This window comes from Scyliorhinus canicula, chromosome 5 (assembly GCF_902713615.1).
Source record: "Scyliorhinus canicula chromosome 5, sScyCan1.1, whole genome shotgun sequence".
Lineage (NCBI taxonomy): Eukaryota > Metazoa > Chordata > Chondrichthyes > Carcharhiniformes > Scyliorhinidae > Scyliorhinus > Scyliorhinus canicula.
The window spans coordinates 219,735,441-219,754,948 of NC_052150.1; the positions used below are offsets into that span (position 1 = coordinate 219,735,441).

Below are 19,508 nucleotides of genomic sequence, written 5' to 3' on the forward strand. Positions count from 1 at the left end.
GTGAACTCTCTCTGTCTCCCCGGTGAACACTCTCTGTCCCCAGTGAACACTCTCTGTCTCCCGGTGAACACTCTGTCTCCGGCGAACACTCTCTGTCCCCGGTGAACACTCTCTGTCCCCGGTGAACACTCTCTGTCTCCGGTGAACACTCTCTGTCTCCCTGGTGAACACTCTCTGTCTCCGGTGAACACTCACTGTCTCCCCGGTGAACTCTCTCTGTCTCCTCGGTGAACACTCTCTGTCTCCCCGGTGAACTATCTCTGTCTCGCCGGTGAACACTCTCTGTCTCCGGTGAACACTCTCTGTCTCCCCGGTGAACTCTCTCTGTCTCCCCGGTGAACACTCTCTGTCTCCCCGGTGAACTCTCTCTGTCTCCCCGGTGGACACTCTCTGTCTCCGGTGAACACTCTCTGTCCGCGGTGAACACTCTCTGTCCGCGGTGCACACTCTCTGACTCCCCGGTGAACACTCTCTGTCTCCGGTGAACACTCTCTGTCTCCCCGGTGAACTCTCTCTGTCTCCCCGGTGAACACTCTCTGTCTCCGGTGAACACTCTCTGTCTCCCCGGTGAACTCTCTCTGTCTCCCCGGTGAACACTCTCTGTCCCCGGTGAACACTCTCTGTCTCCCGGTGAACACTCTGTCTCCGGCGAACACTCTCTGTCCCCGGTGAACACTCTCTGTCTCCGGTGAACACGCTCTCTCTCCCCGGTAAACACTCTCTGTCTCCGGTGAACACTCTCTGTCTCCCTGGTGAACACTCTCTGTCTCCGGTGAACACTCACTGTCTCCCCGGTGAACTCTCTCTGTCTCCTCGGTGAACACTCTCTGTCTCCCCGGTGAACTATCTCTGTCTCGCCGGTGAACACTCTCTGTCTCCGGTGAACACTCTCTGTCTCCCCGGTGAACTCTCTCTGTCTCCCCGGTGAACACTCTCTGTCTCCCCGGTGAACTCTCTCTGTCTCCCCGGTGAACACTCTCTGTCTCCGGTGAACACTCTCTGTCTCCCCGGTGAACACTCTCTGTCTCCCCGGTGAACTCTCTCTGTCTCCCCGGTGAACACTCTCTGTCTCCGGTGAACACTCTCTGTCTCCGGTGAACACTCTCTGTCTCCCCGGTGAACACTCTCTGTCTCCGGTGAACACTCTCTGTCTCCCCGGGGAACTCTCTCTGTCTCCCGGTGAACACTCTCTGTCTCCGGTGAACACTCTCTGTCTCCTCGGTGAACTCTCTCTGTCTCCCCAGTGAACACTCTCTGTCTCCCTGGGGAACACTCTCTGTCTCTGGTGAACACTCTCTGTCCCCAGTGATCACTCTGTTCCCGGTGAACACTCTCTGTCTCCCCAGTGAACACTCTCTGTCTCCCCGGTGAACACTCTCTGTCTCGGTTAACACTCTCTGTCTCCCCGGTGAACACTCTCTGTCTCCCCGGTGAACACTCTCTCTCTCCCCGGTGAACACTCTCTGTCCCCCGGTGAACACTCCCTCTCTCCCCGGTGAACACTCTCTGTCTCCCGGTGAACACTCCCTCTCTCCCCGGTAAACACTCTGTCCCCGGTGAACACTCTCTGTCTCCGGTGAACACTCTCTGTCTCCCCTGTGAACCCTCTCTCTCTCCCCGGTGAACACTCTGTCCCCGGTGAACACTCTCTGTTTCCGGTGAACACTCTCTGTCTCCCCGGGGAACACTCTCTCTCTCCCCGGTGAACACTCTCTGTCTCCGGTGAACACTCTCTGTCTCCCCTTTGAACCCTCTCTCTCTCCCCGGTGAACACTCTGTCCCCGGTGAACACTCTCTGTCTCCGGTGAACACTCTCTGTCTCCCCTGTGAAACCTCTCTCTCTCCCCGGTGAACACTCTGTTCCCGATGAACACTCTCTGTCTCCCCGGTGAACACTCTCTGTCTACGGTGAACACTCTCTGTCTCCCCGGTGAACACTCCCTGTCTCCCCGGTGAACACTCTCTGTCTCCCCGGTGAACACCCTCTGTCTCCCCGGTGAACAATCTCTGTCCCCGGTGAAGACTCTCTGTCTCCCCGGTGAACACACTCTGTATCCCCGGTGAACACTCTCTGTCTCTCCAGTGAACACTCTCTGTCTCCGGTGAACACCCTCTGTCCCTGGTGAACACACTCTCTCCCCGGTGAACACTCTCTGTCCCCCCGGTGAACACTCTCTGTCCGCGGTGAACACTCTCTGTCCGCGGTGCACACTCTCTGACTCCCCGGTGAACACTCTCTGTCTCCGGTGAACACTCTCTGTCTCCCCGGTGAACTCTCTCTGTCTCCCCGGTGAACACTCTCTGTCTCCGGTGAACACTCTCTGTCTCCCCGGTGAACTCTCTCTGTCTCCCCGGTGAACACTCTCTGTCTCCCCGGTGAACTCTCTCTGTCTCCCCGGTGAACTCTCTCTGTCTCCCCGGTGAACACTCTCTGTCCCCGGTGAACACTCTCTGTCTCCGGTGAACACTCTCTCTCTCCCCGGTGAACACTCTCTGTCCCCGGTGAACACTCTCTGTCTCCCGGTGAACACTCTCTGTCTCCGGTGAACACGCTCTCTCTCCCCGGTAAACACTCTCTGTCTCCGGTGAACACTCTCTCTCTCACCGGTGAACACTCTCTGTCCCCGGTGAACACTCTCTCTCCCCGGTAAACACTCTCTGTCTCCAGTGAACACTCTCTCTCCCCGGTGAACACTCTCTGTCCCCGGTGAACACTCTCTGTCTCCCGGTGAACACTCTCTGTCTCCGGTGAACACACTCTCTCTCCCCGGTAAACACTCTCTGTCTCCCCGGTGAACACTCTCTGTCTCCGGTGAACACTCTCTGTCTCCGGTGAACACTCTCTGTCTCCGGTGAACACACTCTCTCCCCGGTGAACACTCTCTGTCCCCCCGGTGAACACTCTCTGTCCGCGGTGAACACTCTCTGTCTGCGGTGAACACTCTCTGTCCGCGGTGAACACTCTCTGTCTCCGGTGAACACTCTCTGTCTCCCCGGTGAACACTCTCTGTCTCCCCGGTGAACACTCTCTGTCTCCCCGGTGAACACTCTCTGTCCCCGGTGAACACTCTCTGTCTCCGGTGAACACTCTCTGTCTCCCCGGTGAACACTCTCTGTCTCCGGTGAATACTCTCTGTCTCCCAGGTGAACTCTCTTTGTCTCCCCGGTGAACTCTCTCTGTCTCCCCGGTGAACACTCTCTGTCTCCGGTGAACGCTCTCTGTCTCCCCGGTGAACTCTCTCTTTCTTCCCGGTGAAAACTCTCTGTCTCCCCGGTGAACTCTCTCTGTCTCCCCTGTGAACACTCTCTGTCTCCGGTGAACACTCTCTGTCTCCGGTGAACACTCTCTGTCTCCCCGGTGAACATTCTCTGTCTCCGGGTGAACACTCTCTGTCTCCCCGGGGAACTCTCTCTGTCTCCCCGGTGAACACTCTCTGTCTCCCCGGTGAACACTCTCTGTCTCCCCGGTGAACTCTCTCTGTATCCCAGGTGAACACTCTCTGTCTCCGGTGAACACTCTCTGTCTCCCCGGTGAACACTCTCTGTCTCCGGTGAACACTCTCTCTCCCCGGTGAACATTCTCTGTCCCCGGTGAACACTCTCTGTCCCCCGGTGAACACTCTCTGTCTCCGGTGAACACGCTCTCTCTCCCCGGTAAACACTCTCTGTCTCCGGTGAACACTCTCTCTCTCACCGGTGAACACTCTCTGTCCCCGGTGAACACTCTCTCTCCCCGGTAAACACTCTCTGTCTCCAGTGAACACTCTCTCTCCCCGGTGAACACTCTCTGTCCCCGGTGAACACTCTCTGTCTCCCGGTGAACACTCTCTGTCTCCGGTGAACACACTCTCTCTCCCTGGTAAACACTCTCTGTCTCCCCGGTGAACACTCTCTGTCTCCGGTGAACACTCTCTGTCTCCGGTGATCACTCTCTGTCTCCGGTGAACACACTCTCTCTCCCCGGTGAACACTCTCTGTCCCCCCGGTGAACACTCTCTGTCCGCGGTGAACACTCTTTGTCTGCGGTGAACACTCTCTGTCCGCGGTGAACACTCTCTGTCTCCGGTGAACACTCTCTGTCTCCCCGGTGAACACTCTCTGTCTCCCCGGTGAACACTCTCTGTCTCCCCTGTGAACACTCTCTGTCTCCCCGGTGAACACTCTCTGTCTCCCCGGTGAACACTCTCTGTCCCCGGTGAACACTCTCTGTCTCCGGTGAACACTCTCTCTCCCCGGTGAACACTCTCTGTCCCCGGAGAACACTCTCTGTCTCCCGGTGAACACTCTCTGTCTCCGGTGAACACGCTCTCTCTCCCCGGTGAACACTCTCTGTCTCCCCGGTGAACACTCTCTGTCTCCGGTGAATACTCTCTGTCTCCCAGGTGAACTCTCTCTGTCTCCCCGGTGAACACTCTCTGTCTCCCCGGTGAACTCTCACTGTCTCCCCGGTGAACACTCTCTGTCTCCGGTGAACGCTCTCTGTCTCCCCGGTGAACTCTCTCTGTCTTCCCGGTGAAAACTCTCTGTCTCCCCGGTGAACTCTCTCTGTCTCGCCGGTGAACACTCTCTGTCTCCGGTGAACACTCTCTGTCTCCGGTGAACACTCTCTGTCTCCCCGGTGAACACTCTCTGTCTCCGGTGAACACTCTCTGTCTCCCGGTGAACACTCTCTGTCTCCGGTGAACACGCTCTCTCTCCCCGGTAAACACTCTCTGTCTCCGGTGAACACTCTCTCTCTCACCGGTGAACACTCTCTGTCCGCGGTGAACACTCTCTGTCTCCCCGGTGAACACTCTCTGTCTCCGGTGAATACTCTCTGTCTCCGGTGAACACACTCTCTCCCTGGTGAACACTCTCTGTCCGCGATGAACACTCTCTGTCTGCGGTGAACACTCTCTGTCCGCGGTGAACACTCTCTGTCCGCGGTGAACACTCTCTGTCTCCGGTGAACACTCTCTGTCTCCCCGGTGAACACTCTCTGTCTCCCCGGTGAACACTCTCTGTCTCCCCGGTGAACACTCTCTGTCCCCGGTGAACACTCTCTGTCTCCGGTGAACACTCTATCTCCCCGGTGAACACTCTCTGTCCCCGGTGAACACTCTCTGTCTCCCGGTGAACACTCTCTGTCTCCGGTGAACACGCTCTCTCTCCCCGGTAAACACTCTCTGTCTCCGGTGAACACTCTCTATCTCCCCGGTGAACTCTCTCTGTCTCCCCGGTGAACACTCTCTGTCTCCGGTGAACACTCTCTGTCTCCCCGGGGAACACTCTCTGTCTCCGGTGAACACTCTTTGTCTCCGGTAAACACTCTCTGTCTCCCCAGTCAACACACTCTGTCCCCGGTGAACACACTCTGTCTCCCCGGTGAACTCTCTCTGTCTCCCCGGTGAACACTCTCTATCTCCCCGGTGAACTCTCTCTGTCTCCCCGGTGAACACTCTCTGCCTCCCCGGTGAACACTCTCTGTCTCTCCGGTGTTTACTCTCTGTCTCTCCGGTGAACACTCTCTCTCTCCGGTGAACACTCTCTGTCTCCCCGGGGAACACTCTCTGTCTCCGGTGAACACTCTCTGTCTCCGGTAAACACTCTCTGTCTCCCCAGTGAACACTCTCTGCCTCCGGTGAACACTCTCTGTCTCCCCGGGGAACACTCTCTGTCTCCGGTGAACACTCTCTGTCTCCGGTAAACACTCTCTGTCTCCCCAGTGAACACTCTCTGCCTCCGGTGAACACTCTCTGTCTCCCCGGTGAACACTCTGTCTCCGGTGAACGATCTCTGTCTTCCCGGAGAGCACTCTCTGTCTCCGGTGAACACTCTCTGTCTCCGGTGAACACACTCTCTCCCCGGTGAACACTCTCTGTCCCCCCGGTGAACACTCTCTGTCCGTGGTGAACACTCTCTGTCCACGGTGAACACTCTCTGTCTCCGGTGAACACTCTCAGTCTCCCCGGTGAACACACTCTGTCTCCCCGGTGAACACTCACTGTCCCCGGTGAACATTCTCTGTCTCCCCGGTGAAAACACTCTGTCTCCCCGGTGAACACTCTCTGTCCCCGGTGAACACTCTCTGTCCCCGGTGAACACACTCTGTCTCCCCGGTGAACACTCTCTGTCTCCGGTGAACACTCTCTCTCTCCCCGGTGAACACTCTCTGTCCCCGGTGAACACACTCTGTCTCCCCGGTGAACACTCTCTGTCTCCCCGGTGAACTCTCTCTGTCTCCCCGGTGAACACTCTCTGTCTCCGGTGAACACTCTCTGTCTCCCCGGTGAACACTCTCTGTCTCCCCGGTGAACACTCTCTGTCTCCCCGGTGAACACTCTCTCTCTCCCCGGAAAACTCTCTGTCTCCCCGGTGAACACTCTCTCTCTCCCCGGTGAAAACTCTCTGTCTCCCCGGTGAACACTCTCTGTCCCCGGTGAACACTCTCTATCCCCGGTGAACACGCTCTGTCTCCCCAGTGAACACTCTGTCCCCGGTGAACACACTCTGTCTCCCCGGTGAACTCTCTCTGTCTCCCCGGTGAACACTCTCTATCTCCCGTGAACTCTCTCTGTCTCCCAGTGACACTCTCTGGCTCCCTGGGGAACACTCTCTGTCTCTGGTGAACCTCTCTGTCCCCAGTGATCACTCGTTCCGGTGAACACTCTCTGTCCCCCAGTGAACACTCTCTGTCTCCCCGGTGAACACTCTCTGTCTCGGTTAACACCGCTCTGTCCCCCGGTGAACACTCTCTGTCTCCCCGGTGAACACTCTCTCTCTCCCCGGTGAACACTCTCTGTCCCCCGGTGAACACTCCCTCTCTCCCCGGTGAACACTCTCTGTCCCCCGGTGAACACTCCCTCTCTCCCCGGTGAACACTCTGTCCCCGGTGAACACTCTCTGTCTCCGGTGAACACTCTCTGTCTCCCCTGTGAACCCTCTCTCTCTCCCCGGTGAACACTCTGTCCCCGGTGAACACTCTCTGTTTCCGGTGAACACTCTCTGTCTCCCCGGTGAACACTCTCTCTCTCCCCGGTGAACACTCTCTGTCTCTCCGGTGAACACTCTCTGTCTCCCCGGTGAACACTCTCTCTCTCCTCGGTGAACACTCTCTGTCTCTCCGGTGAACACTCTCTGTCTCTCCGGTGAACACTCTCTCTCTCCCCGGTGAACACTCTCTGTCCTTGGTGATCACTCTCTGTCTCCGGTGAACACTCTCTGTCTCCCCGGTGAACACTCTCTGTCTCCCCGGTGAATTCTCTCTCTCTCCCCGGTGAACACTCTCTGTCCCCGGTGAACACTCTCTGTCTCCGGTGAACACCCTCTGTCTCCCGGGTGAAAACTCTGGGAATTGATAGAGGCGACCGTCCGCCTCGAAGGCAGTGTAGGGACGGTCCGATTTACGGATGGGGAGCTGGTGGTAGGCGGATTTCAGGTCAATCGTTGAGAAGACCCGGCACTGCGCAATCTGATTGACCATCTCAGATATTTGTGGGAGGGGGTACGCGTCGAGCTGCGTGTACCGGTTGATGGTTTGGCTGTAGTCATCGACCATTCTGTATTCTCCCCTGTTTTTACTACTACCACTTGAGCTGTGCAGGGGCCTCTGCTGGCCTCAATGATACCCTCCCGAAGCAGCCGCTGGACTTCGGACCTGATGAAGGTCTTGTCCTGGGTGCTGTACCGTCTGCTCCTGGTGGCGACGGGCTTGCAATCTGCAGTCAGATTGGCAAAGAGGGAGGGAGGGTCAACTTTGAGGGTCGCGAGGCCGCAAACGGTGAGTGGAGGTAGGGGCCTGCCGGATTTGAGGGTGAGGCTCTGGAGATTGCACTGGAGATCCAGGCCCAGCAATAGTGCAGGGCAGAGGTTAGGGAGGACATAGAGATGGAAATCGCTGAATTCTACGCCCTGGACAGTGAGAGTGACGACGCAGAACCTTCGGATCGGGACAGAGTGGGATCCGGAGGCTAGGGAGATCCGTTGATTGGCGGAGTGGACCGCAAGGGAGCAGCGCCTTACCGTATCTGGGTGTATGAAGCTTTCAGTGCTCCCGGAGTCCAGCAGGCAAGAGGTCACGTGGCCGTTGATTTTCACCGTTGCCGAAGCGGTGGCCAGGTTGTGAGGACGAGACTGGTCCAGTGTCATCGAGGCGAGCTGTGGGTGGTTGTCCGAGGTTTCAGATGGAGAGCTTCGGCCACTCAGATCTGGCGTTCCAGCCCTGTGGGGGAGACAAGATGGCGGCGCCCGGGGGTCCTGTTGGGAACAAAATGGCGGCGCTCATGGAGCGCATGTTGCGGGGCGGGGCAAGATGGCGGCGCCCATGGGCCGCACGTGGACTATGGGGGGAATATGGTGGCGCCCACTGGCCGCACATCTCCCTGGGAGCAGAATATGGTGGCGCCCACTGGCCACACGTGGACCTGAGAGGAGAAGATGGCGGAGCTCACTGGCTGCACGTGGCCCCGGGAGGGGAGGGTGGCGGAGCCCATTGTGTGTTCGGCCGGAGGAAGGGGGCGATTGCGGGTGCGATAGCGGTGACTGCACGGGCCTGGCACACAGCTGCAAAGTGGCCCTTTTTACCGCAGGACATGCAAGTGGCGGCGTGGGCCGGACAGCGTTGGCGGGGGTGCTTCTGCTGACCACAGAAGTAGCAGCGGGGACCCCCGGGGTGCGCGGATTGGTGGGCGGTGCAGGCGTATTGACGAGGCAGGGCCCCAGCCGGGGACGTCGTTTGCGGGGTCCAGGGGGGGTAGGATGGGTGGGCTGCGCGGCGAGCGGGGTAGGCATGGACAATACGAGATGCGACCGTCATGGAGAGCGCTAAAGCTTTCATCTCCGTTAGGTCGAGCGTGGCCCCTTCCAGCAGCTGTTGTCAGATTGGGGTCCGACGCAATCACCGTTACGAATGCGTCGCGCATGAGGAGATTGGAATGTTCAGTGGCCGTAACGGCCTGACAGTCACAGTCCCGTACGGGTGGGATTAGAGCCCGCAGGAAGTCTTCGATAGACTCACCAGGGAGTTGAGCGCGAGTGGCGAGTACGTGCCTGGCGAAGAGCGTGTTTGCTTTCTGTGCGTAGTTCTCTTTTAGGAGTTCCATCGCTTCCGTGTAATCCGGGGCGTCCTGGATCAACGGGAACACGTTAGAGCTCAACCTGGAGTATAAGACTTGTATCTTCTGAGCTTCCGTCGGCGTGGGGTCCGCAGCGTTGATGTAGGCCTCAAAGCAAGCTAGCCAGTGATTAAAGTCCTTTCTGGCGTCGGGCGAGTGCGGATCCAGCTGCGGGCGATCTGGTTTGATTCTGATATCCATTTCTTAGAAAATCTGACTGTAATAAATTGATGCACGATCAATTGCACAAAAGACTCAGATTGGTACAACTGTGGCTTTATTACAGTCAGATGCGTGGCCTCCTGCTGCAGCTGGCGAAATGGCTGATCAGGAGGAGGTCACGCATATTTATAATGGCTCCTTGTGGGCGGAGCCAGCCGGCAGGGGCTACCGGCGAACCTGTAGTGCAGGTCCTACCTTACATCCCCTAATACAAGTGCAGCCAGTGGTTCACCACACCGCGTCTCCTTCCATTCCGGCTAACAGGTGCTGCCACAGTGCCTTCTACTTCTGGAGGCTTGGGCCTGGGCTTGGGCCTGGGCTTGGGCTTGGGCCTGGGCCTGGGCTTGGGCCTGGGCTTGGGCCTGGGCATGGGCTTGGGCTTGGGCCTGGGCCTGACACACACTAATTGTCCCAATAAAACTCTGATGATCGGCCTTGCAATAGAAATGGGACTTTTCGCAGATCAAGGTCTCCAAGCAAATCATTGACTTGCTGCTTGATAATTGTTGATAACTGATGAAAGTGTCAGAAGACGAGCATCTGGGAGTTCTCACTCTCCTGGCGTCGGATTAAATCAGGAAACTGCATCCCAACCAATAGCACAAAGCACTAAATGCCAAACCCAATCTCTGCTTGGGCACAAACACAAACTAAGTAGAATCAATAGTTAGAGATCCTGGCCAAGAACTATTTCCATTTATAGCTAGCACCTTTTACCAAGTAATTATGCAGAGGATGACTTTAGAAGCCGCGAAAATGTTTTCCAGAAATGGGGGTCGGGAGTTCACCGCATCGAACACTCTGGTGTTGCCGTGGGTGATCACCATTTTGAAATGTTAAAGGGAAACACCCACGGTAATTCAAATTAAATCAACGTGACACACTTTATTGAGTGAATTGATGCCACGAGGTTACTTGAAAGCACAAACAGGAGCCGGAATTTTCCACCTGTTCCCACCGACGGGATCGCCCAGTCCTGCCGATGGTGCACCCCCGCCGTGGATGATCCCATCGCCAGCCAATGGCGGGCCGGCTGACGGGACGGGCGTGGACATCGGCAGGGTTCAGGCGATCCTGCCGCCGGGCCGATGACGGGGATGGGAGGAGGCGGAAAATCCTGCCCTTTGTCTTCGGCATCCGCCGCAGAGTGTTTGTCCAGTTCATTCCGGGTGGCTTTGGCTACGGCATCGCTGGAAGGATCCCAATCCGGATAAGACGCGGTGATTTCTCTTTCAGGCCCATCTCGCCACAACAGATTCCCTCCCCTCTCCCCCCCCACCGCAACTGGATGTTCTGCGTCTTTTGAACAAGCGGAATCCCGCGATGGAACCACACGGAACCGCGTACAAATTAGCAGGAAAGATGTAGGCCCCGCCGCACTACTCCTGCGGGGCCACACTCATCTTTCCACATGTGCGAAGGTTTTTATTTTATGTCAACCTATTCCACTCAGCACCAATATGATCTTTGAACGTCATGTTGCGGCTGAACAACACCCCCATCCCCCCCCCCCCAAACACCACCCCCCCCCTCCCCCAACACCCCCCCACTCCCCCAACACCCCCCTCCCCCCCACAACACCCCCCCTCCTCCCTTCCTGGACCATCTGCAATGTGGGTGTTATTACTTTGCAGGTACCTCGCGATCTTATTGGTTATCTGGGACCTGGCCATGTTCCACACGAATAAACTGCATTCTATATGTCGGCCAGCAGGGGCCTTTTGCACACATTCTAGATCAATAACTTCATTCCATCCCACCATCATTACCGGCCTGCACAGAAACCCCGATCGTGGTCTTTACGCCTGGAAATGGCCGTAGGATTTGACTGTCTCCCGCCGGTCATGCGGGTTTGTCCCACCCTGAGTCTTGTCTTGCCCTGTGCTGTCGTTTTTCACCGAAACCCTTTTCAAGCATTTCCACTCCACACTTTGTCTGCTGGCCACCTAGATATTCAGGACAGATACCTGGCATTGGAGGCATTCCAGAACTCTTTGCCGCAGAAGGCTGAGGAGGCCAAATCACTGAGTGTCTTTAAGACCGAGATAGATAGGTTCTTGATCAATAAGGGGATCAGGGGTTACGGGGAGAGGGCAGGAGAATGGGGATGAGAAACTGTTATAACCTGCCTGCTTCCCATTGGCTGGGGACTAATGACAATCCCACAATCCCGTGGGAGTATGAGCTTCCCCATTGAGGGGGGGGGGGGGGGGGGCGGAGTAATCATCAGCAGACTTCCTGCATAAATAGAGCTGACCAGGTTGGAACCAGCAGGGAGTGAGGAAGTTGCTTTTTTGCTTTTGAATAAATGTTATGGTCTTATCTCATTGAATGGGGGAGCAAACTTGATGAGCCGCATTGCCTATTTATGCTCCTGTCTCTTATGATCTAATGAATAGCTGGAAACTGCTACTTTTGACATAGAAGTCTTTTGGTAGTCTTGGATTGATCATGGTCTTCTCCGTAACACTGGAATGTTCTGTTCCATATAATGGCTACACCAGCCAGTTGTTGCGCTGAAATCTTTGCTGGGCTCTGGGTTTGATTGATATACATTGCATTTCTGGTGACAATGTGACCATCTGATGATTTCTTTGAGGGCACGTTCCATTCCATGCCTCTCCAGGTCAGGCCAGGGGCTGGTCCCTGTTCTGGTGCCACATTTGGTCTCGAGTATCTTCTTTGGGGTGGATTGCTCCCCCTTGGGTGTGCACACTTGGGTGTGCTAGTGCATGAGTCACAGAAGGTTGGTTTACAAGTGCAACAGGTGATTAAGAAGGCAAATGGAATTTTGTCCTTCATTGCTAGAGGGATGGAGTTTAAGACTAGGGAGGTTATGCTGCAATTGTATAAGGTGTTAGTGCGGCCACACCTGGAGTATTGTGTTCAGTTTTGGTCTCCTTACTTGAGAAAGGACGTACTGGCGCTGGAGGGTGTGCAGAGGAGATTCACTAGGTTAATCCCAGAGCTGAAGGGGTTGGATTACGAGGAGAGGTTGAGTAGACTGGGACTGTACTCGTTGGAATTTAGAAGGATGAGGGGGGATCTTATAGAAACATTTAAAATTATGAAGGGAATAGATAGGATAGATGCGGACAGGTTGTTTCCACTGGCGGGTGACAGCAGAACTAGGGGGCATAGCCTCAAAATAAGGGGAAGTAGATTTAGGACTGAGTTTAGGAGGAACTTCTTCACCCAAAGGGTTGTGAATCTATGGAATTCCTTGCCCAGTGAAGCAGTTGAGGCTCCTTCATTAAATGTTTTTAAGGTAAAGATAGATAGTTTTTTGAAGAATAAAGGGATTAAGGGTTATGGTGTTCGGGCCGGAAAGTGGAGCTGAGTCCACAAAAGATCAGCCATGATCTCATTGAATGGCGGAGCAGGCTCGAGGGGCCAGATGGCCTTCTCCTGCTCCTAGTTCTTATGTTCTTATGTTCTTCCTCTCGCGCAGCGGTTTTACACAAACACCGAACTCTCTCGCTGCAGCCGAGTCATTGACAAGGTAGCACATGTTGTGGCGTTTAGTTTGAAAGCAGCTTCGTACCAAATTCTTTTTGCTGGCGCGAGTTCATGTCTGTTGACCCTCAGCACGTCGCCTCCCGCCTGCTGTGCGGTGGAGCCTCGTCAACTCCCGCGCATCATCGCAACCCACTCCATATCGACTGCTTGATCCCATGTGCTGACTTTACAGCGTCAGTAACACATACATTTCTGGGGTGAGAAATTGACGCTGACTATTAATGCTGGTATCGCAGCACACAACTGGAAATGGAGGCTAACCTATCTGAGTATGTGCAGGAGTATGACTTTGGTACTGAGAAAATTAGGTTGTTTTTATGCTTTATTATTGTCACAAGTAGGCTTACATTAACACTGCAATGAAGTTATTGTGAAAAACCCCTAGTCGCCACATTTTGGCTCATGTTTGGGTACACCGAGGGAGAATTCAGAATGTCCAAATTACCCAACAACACGTCATTTGGGACTTGTGGGAGGAAACCGGAGCACCCGGAAGAAACCCACGCAGACATGGGGAGAACGTGCAGACTCCGCACAGACAGTGACCCAAGCCGGGAATCGAACCTGGGACACTGGAGCAGTGAAGCAACAGTGCTAACCACTGTGCTACGGTGCCGCCTATGCCGTGCTCTGGATTGTAATCTATGATGGCTGAAATGCTAAATTGTTTGAAGCAACTATTAAAATTCCACAACGGGCGGTTTCTCTGGACATTTGTGGGACTCTCTGGCCCCGCCTGCAGATTTCCCGGCCGTTTGGGAAATCACATTGACAAGCGGCGGGAGTGGAGGTTACCGCCGCCAGCGAACGCGTAGCCAAAGGGTCCGTCCTCGCCAGCGGCGATAGTGGGGCGACTCGCAATCGAGAAGCCAGCCCCATATCTTCAGAAGATCATGGGAAATAGGAACAGGTGTGGGCCATTCAGCCCATCGAACCCGCCTCACCGTTCATCCCATCCCTCCATCAAACCTCCCCCTCAACCGCCTTATCCAAGGAGAACCATCCCCAGCTTCTTCAACCTGATCCTCTAGCCTGTTATCCCCCCCCCAGTCCATCCCGGGATCCATTCTAGGTGAATCCCCTGCGTGATCCAATGGATACACTGTGGCCCTCTCACCATGCCCGACCTCTCTTGCCCACTCCCGAGCTATGGGCCTCGGCGACGCAAGGACCCGCTCATCGCCGATGGCGTCTTTCACCACCCTGGCGGCCAAGTACTCTCACAACGGCTTCCGGAGGTCCGGGGCTGACACACGTGCGCTTTGCGCTCAATTTCTGCCGGCCACGTATAGAACCATGGAATCCTGACAGTGCAGAAGGAGGCCACTTGGCCCATCGAGCCTGCCCCCAACCCTATGAAAGTGCACACTAACCTAGGCCCACTCCCCCATCCGCCTCACAAAGGTGAAATGATTAAAACATGGGCAGCAGAATTGGGGGAGTGATGAGATTGTGGGGGAGGGCTGGAGGAGATTGCAGAGATTGGGGTGGGGTGAATGGGGAGTGTAGGGTAGTGGGAGGCGTTGGAATACAAAGGTGAGCATTTGAATGTTGTCAGACTGAGGGCTGGTACAGGTCAGATGGAGCAGTGAGCAGGACTTGGGTGTCAGTAATTGGGCGGCAGAATATGGCTAAGCTCCGGGTTTTCTGAAGCTGACCGTTTCACAGCTGGGCAGACAATCTCATTCTGGAGTTCGAATCCCACTGCGGCAAGATAAAACACTTGAATCCCACGTGAATTGTCGGATGGCACCAAGAGAGAAAAAGTTTTCTTTTTCTCTTTATTCTTTCCCGGGATGTGGGCATCGCCGGCTGGACCAGCATTTGTTGCCCTTCCCTAATTGCCCTAAAACTGAGTGGTTTGCTCGGCCATCTCAGAGGGGGACAGTTAAGCATCAACCACATAGAACATAGAACATACAGTGCAGAAGGAGGCCATTCAGCCCATCGAGTCTGCACCGACCCACGTAAGTCTCACTTCCACCCTACCCCTGTAACCCAATAACCCCTCCTAACCTTTTTTGGTCACTAAGGGCAATTTATCACGGCCAAACCACCTAACCTGCACGTCTTTGGACTGTGGGAGGAAACCGGAGCACCCGGAGGAAACCCACACAGACACAGGGGAGAACGTGCAGACTCCGAACAGACAGTGACCCAGCCGGGAATCGAACCTGGGACCCTGGCACCGTGAAGACACGGTAGCCACTTGTGCTACCGTGCTGCCCCATTGCTGTGGGTCTGGAGTCACGTATCGGCCAGTCCAGGGTAAGGACGGCAGATCTCCTTCCCTGAAGGACATCAGTGAACCAGATGGGATGTTACAGCGATGGATGGACAGCTTTGTGGTCAACATCACTGAGACCGGCTTCTAGATTTTATCCATTGTATTTAAATTCCACCAGCTGCCTTGGGTGGGATTCGAACCTGTGTCTCACCAGGGTATTAGCCTGGGGTGGGGGGGGGGGGGGGGGGTGGGGGGGGCGGCTGGGGGTGTGTGGCCTCTGCGTTACCAATTCAGTGACCCCGATGCTGTCACCTCCTCCGAAATATATGTCAACAATAATGTGCATGTTTCTATTATTTATTTCAGATGAATTCCATACATCCAGAATGTATCATTTGGGAACTTATTCACGAAGGTGAAACCAGCTGTGCGAGGACGAACGCTAATCAGTCCGCCGAACTCAATGGCATTATGGCAGGATCACCCGGTACGTGACTTTGCTTCTATTCCATTGTGAGCCGCTCGTATTCCTCCTCCCCACACCCCCCCGTCAGGGAAAACATGGTGAGGTTCAAAATGCTGATCTAAAGACATCAAACCAGTTACCTGCGTTGCCTTGAACCACCCATGTCGTTTAAATTAAAAGGCAGCTTTGGATCCGTGAGTTCAGCCCATCGCACCCTCGCTGCCAGATTTGCCAGTTGTGAATTCTCACCCCCCAAAGGTTTGAATGGACAATCCAGACTGACTCCCCTTGCGCCGTACAGAGGGAGTGCGGCACTGTCGGGGGGGGGGGGGGGGGGGGGGGGGGTTGCCATCTTTTCGATGGGATGTTGAACTGAGGCCTCCAACTGGTTTCTGATGTGGGTGTAAAAGATCCCCGTGGAGGTCTTCGTTCCCGCAGCCGGCCAATAGGGTTTTCCACTGTTGCCACCCCCATGCCGTTGGGAACCCCGAGTGCGTGGGTGCGTCGCCGCCGAAGGAGAGGATCCCGCCAACTGAGAACCCCAGGCGGGATTCTCCCATTCGGCTGCAGAGTGTCCACGTCGTCGCGTTTCACGATGGCGTGGACGGGTCGCTGGGAATACCGTTCTGGCCCCTACAGGGGGCCAGCACGGCGCTGGAGCGGTTCACGGCGCTCCAGCCTCCCATCCCGGCACGAACTGTGCGCTGCGGGATCTGCGCATGCGCAGTGGCGTCAGCGCCAACCCACGCATGCGCGGCGGCCTACCTTAACGTGCCGGCCCCGACGCAACATGCGCAGGAGTTCAGGGGCCGGCGCGGAAGAAAATAGGCCCGGGGAGCGAGAGGCCGGCCCGCCGATCGGTGCGCCCCGATCGCGGGCCAGGCCCCATCGGAGGCCCCCCCAGGGTCTGAGCCCCCCTCGCCCCGCCCCACCCTAACCACAGGCCGCCCCCCCCGACCCCTGTGCGCAGAGTTCCCGCCGGCTGCAGCCAGGGGTGAATCAGGTGTGAGAGTTCTGGAGGATGTGCACCAGGGCCCTAAACCAGCTTCTCCCTCCATGGACCCATCTCTGGGAAATTAGACTGATTAATCTCAATGGAATGATTTCTGCTCCCATTTTAAGCAGGATCTGGTGTCAGAAGCAAAACTTGTTGAGATATCATGGGTGGGATTCTCCGTCTGTTCACGCTCGCGGAATTCTACGTCCTCCCGAGCAGTAGTGAAGCGGACTCGTAACGGAGAATCCCAGCCCACGGTAGCACAGTGGTTAGCACAGTTGCTTCACAGCTCCAGGGTCTCGGGTTCGATTCCCGGCTTGGGTCACTGTCTGTGTGGAGTCTGCACGTTCTCCCCGTGTCTGCGTGTGTTTCCTCCGGGTGCTCCGGTTTCCTCCCACAGGCCAAAGATGTGCAGGTTAGGTGGATTGGCCATGATAAATTGCCCTGCGTCCAAAAAGGTTAATTGGTTTACGGGGATAGGATGGAGGCGTGGGCTTGAGTAGGGTGCTCTTTCCAAGGGCCGATGCAGACTCGATAGGCCGAATGGCCTCCTTCTGCACTGTAAATTCTAAGATTCTATGTCAGCATATTCCAATTCTCTTCCCGTACCTACTGGTGTACAAAGGCAGACTGTTTCCATAGCTAGTGAGCAGGATTCTCCGGTGGCCGATTCCGTAATCGGCGATCGGGAGGAGAATCGCTTTATACGACCAGATCGAGGGCGGCACCTGTTTTCGGATGCTCCACTCCCTCAAAAACGGAGTCACGAGGTGTACGCCACATGCCGTTGGGACGTTACCTGAAGGCCCTCCCCCGATGGGCTGAATTCACGAAGGTGCGGTTCACTTGTGCTCTCCGTCTTCATACACCTGGCATGTCGGGGTGGGGGGGGGGGGGGGGGGCGTGCCGCTGGCCAGGAGGGCTTTGGCAAGGGCTGGGGGGACTGGTGGGGGGTGGTCCAGGGCTGGCGAGGGCTGTCCAGGGGGGCACTATTTGGCAATCGGGTCCGCACGTGGCCGGCGACCGCTGCAGGTCGTCGCCGTGCGTATGCCCGGCCACGGACCCGGCAATTCTCCGGCCGCTTATTTTGTGAAGGCCGCGCGCTTTACGTGGCGCTTCTGCTAGCCCTTCACCGAGTTTTTCATCGTAGAACTAGACACTTCCTCCGGACATAGCCTCAAATTCGGAGAATCCAGCCCAGTTATTCCTAGTCGCAAGTCTGTCACCAGGGGCTTGTAAATTGAGGGGCGTCGTCTACATCAAGCGCAGCTGAACAGGAGTCTCTCCCGCTCATACCGCCAGCCACTACCATGTTTGGCAGGATTTTGCAGGTTAGATAGATAGATAGATAGATAGAGAAATACAGCACAGAACAGGCCCTTCGGCCCACGATGTTGCGCCGAACTTTTGTCCTAGGTTAATCAAAGAATTTTGGACAATTTTGCATGGCCAATCCACCCAACCTGCACATCTTTGGACTGTGGGAGAAAACCGGAGTACCCGGAGGAAACCCACGCACACACGGGGAGGATGTGCAGACTCCGCACAGACAGTGACCCAAGTCAAAATCGAACTTGGGACCCTGGAGCTGTGAAGCAATTGTGCTATCCACAATGCTACCGTGCTGCCCTTAAGAAGTTAACCTACACTCCATTATTCTACCCTAATCCATGTACCTATCCAATAGCCGCTTGAAGGTCCCTAACGTTTCCGACTCAACTACTTCCACAGGCAGTGCATTCCATGCCCCCACTACTCTCTGGGTAAAGAACCTACCTCTGACTTCCCCTCTATATCGTCCACCATTTATCTTAAACTTATGTCCTCTTGTAATGGTTTGTTCCACCCAGGGAAAAAGTCTCTGACTGTCTACTCTATCTATTCCCCTGATCATCTTATAAACCTCTATCAAGTCGCCCCTCATCCTTCTCAGGTTGACGCACTCAATCTGTTCGACTGCAATTATGGTCACGCTTTCCTTGGCCATCAAGTCCTGGGGTGGGACTCGAACCCAGAATTTCTGGCTCAGAGGCAGGAACGTTACCCACTGCACCTCCGATGCCACAATTTGTCAGCGATTAATAGTGTCGCCGCCCTCTGCAGGCGTCAATGGATAAAACAGACAAATCAGCCCACACAGCAAGCTTTATTGAACTCACTAATGTGGTGATATGCCTGTAGACAATATTGTATATAGTTGATGGTGCGACCTCCAACCAGCAGGTGGCGGTTCCGATCTACCTTGTGGTCTTGAGACATCGGTCATGTGACATTGGACTCTCAGCAGAAGGTTGTAAGGCGTGCATGAGGACAGTCACACATAAGGGCAGTTCCAAGAGAGTCCAATGTAACTCTATGATAACTTGGTCTGTATCTGATTATTGCCTTACCACGTGTACATTAATAAATCCCAGTTCTGGCAAAGTCACCCGCAGTTCTGTAGAATCATTGAAAGACAAGATCACGGAACACAATAACTTAGACTTCAAGTTGTGTGCTTATTTAAACAGTTGCATAAGTTTCTTGACTCTCAACTTGAACTCCAAATACTACCTGATAGAGAGAACTTGGCCAGGCCTGGTCTGGAGGGGTGAGTGCTGCTCTGAGTTTTTGGGGCATGACTTGCGAATGTTAGTCCCAGGTTTTTGCTGCTGAAATCACAAAATGTCCTGCGTTTTGTAAGGTTTAAGTTAAACAATCCCGTTGCACATTGGCATCAGTTGTCCTTGAGAGAGACTTGCATTCACTGTTTCAAAACAATGTTATCCGTTAAAGGTCCAGTTGAAAGTTGCCGGTCTGTCTGTTCCCACAAAACTCATTCTGTAGTTTTCACACACACGAGTCTGTTGGCCTCTTTTACCATCATGCCTCACGGCACAATGTTGGCCATTGCCCTCATCGATAGTCCTCACAGTAGTTTACTAAACCATTCTGGTTTATTTCAGTTTCCGTTACACCTCAGAAGCTGATGGAGAAAGAATTAGC

At 55.1% G+C, this 19,508-nt stretch overlaps 1 protein-coding gene across 1 annotated transcript in view; it reads left to right on the forward strand.

Moving 5' to 3' along the window:
• Positions 1–19,508, forward strand: part of ghrhra (growth hormone releasing hormone receptor a) — a 90,202-nt gene that overhangs the window by 33,110 nt on the left and 37,584 nt on the right. Inside the window, exon 3 of the mRNA XM_038796465.1 lies at positions 15,427–15,547. Coding sequence (XP_038652393.1) covers positions 15,427–15,547 — 121 coding nt within the window. The remainder of the gene's footprint in view (positions 1–15,426; positions 15,548–19,508) is intronic.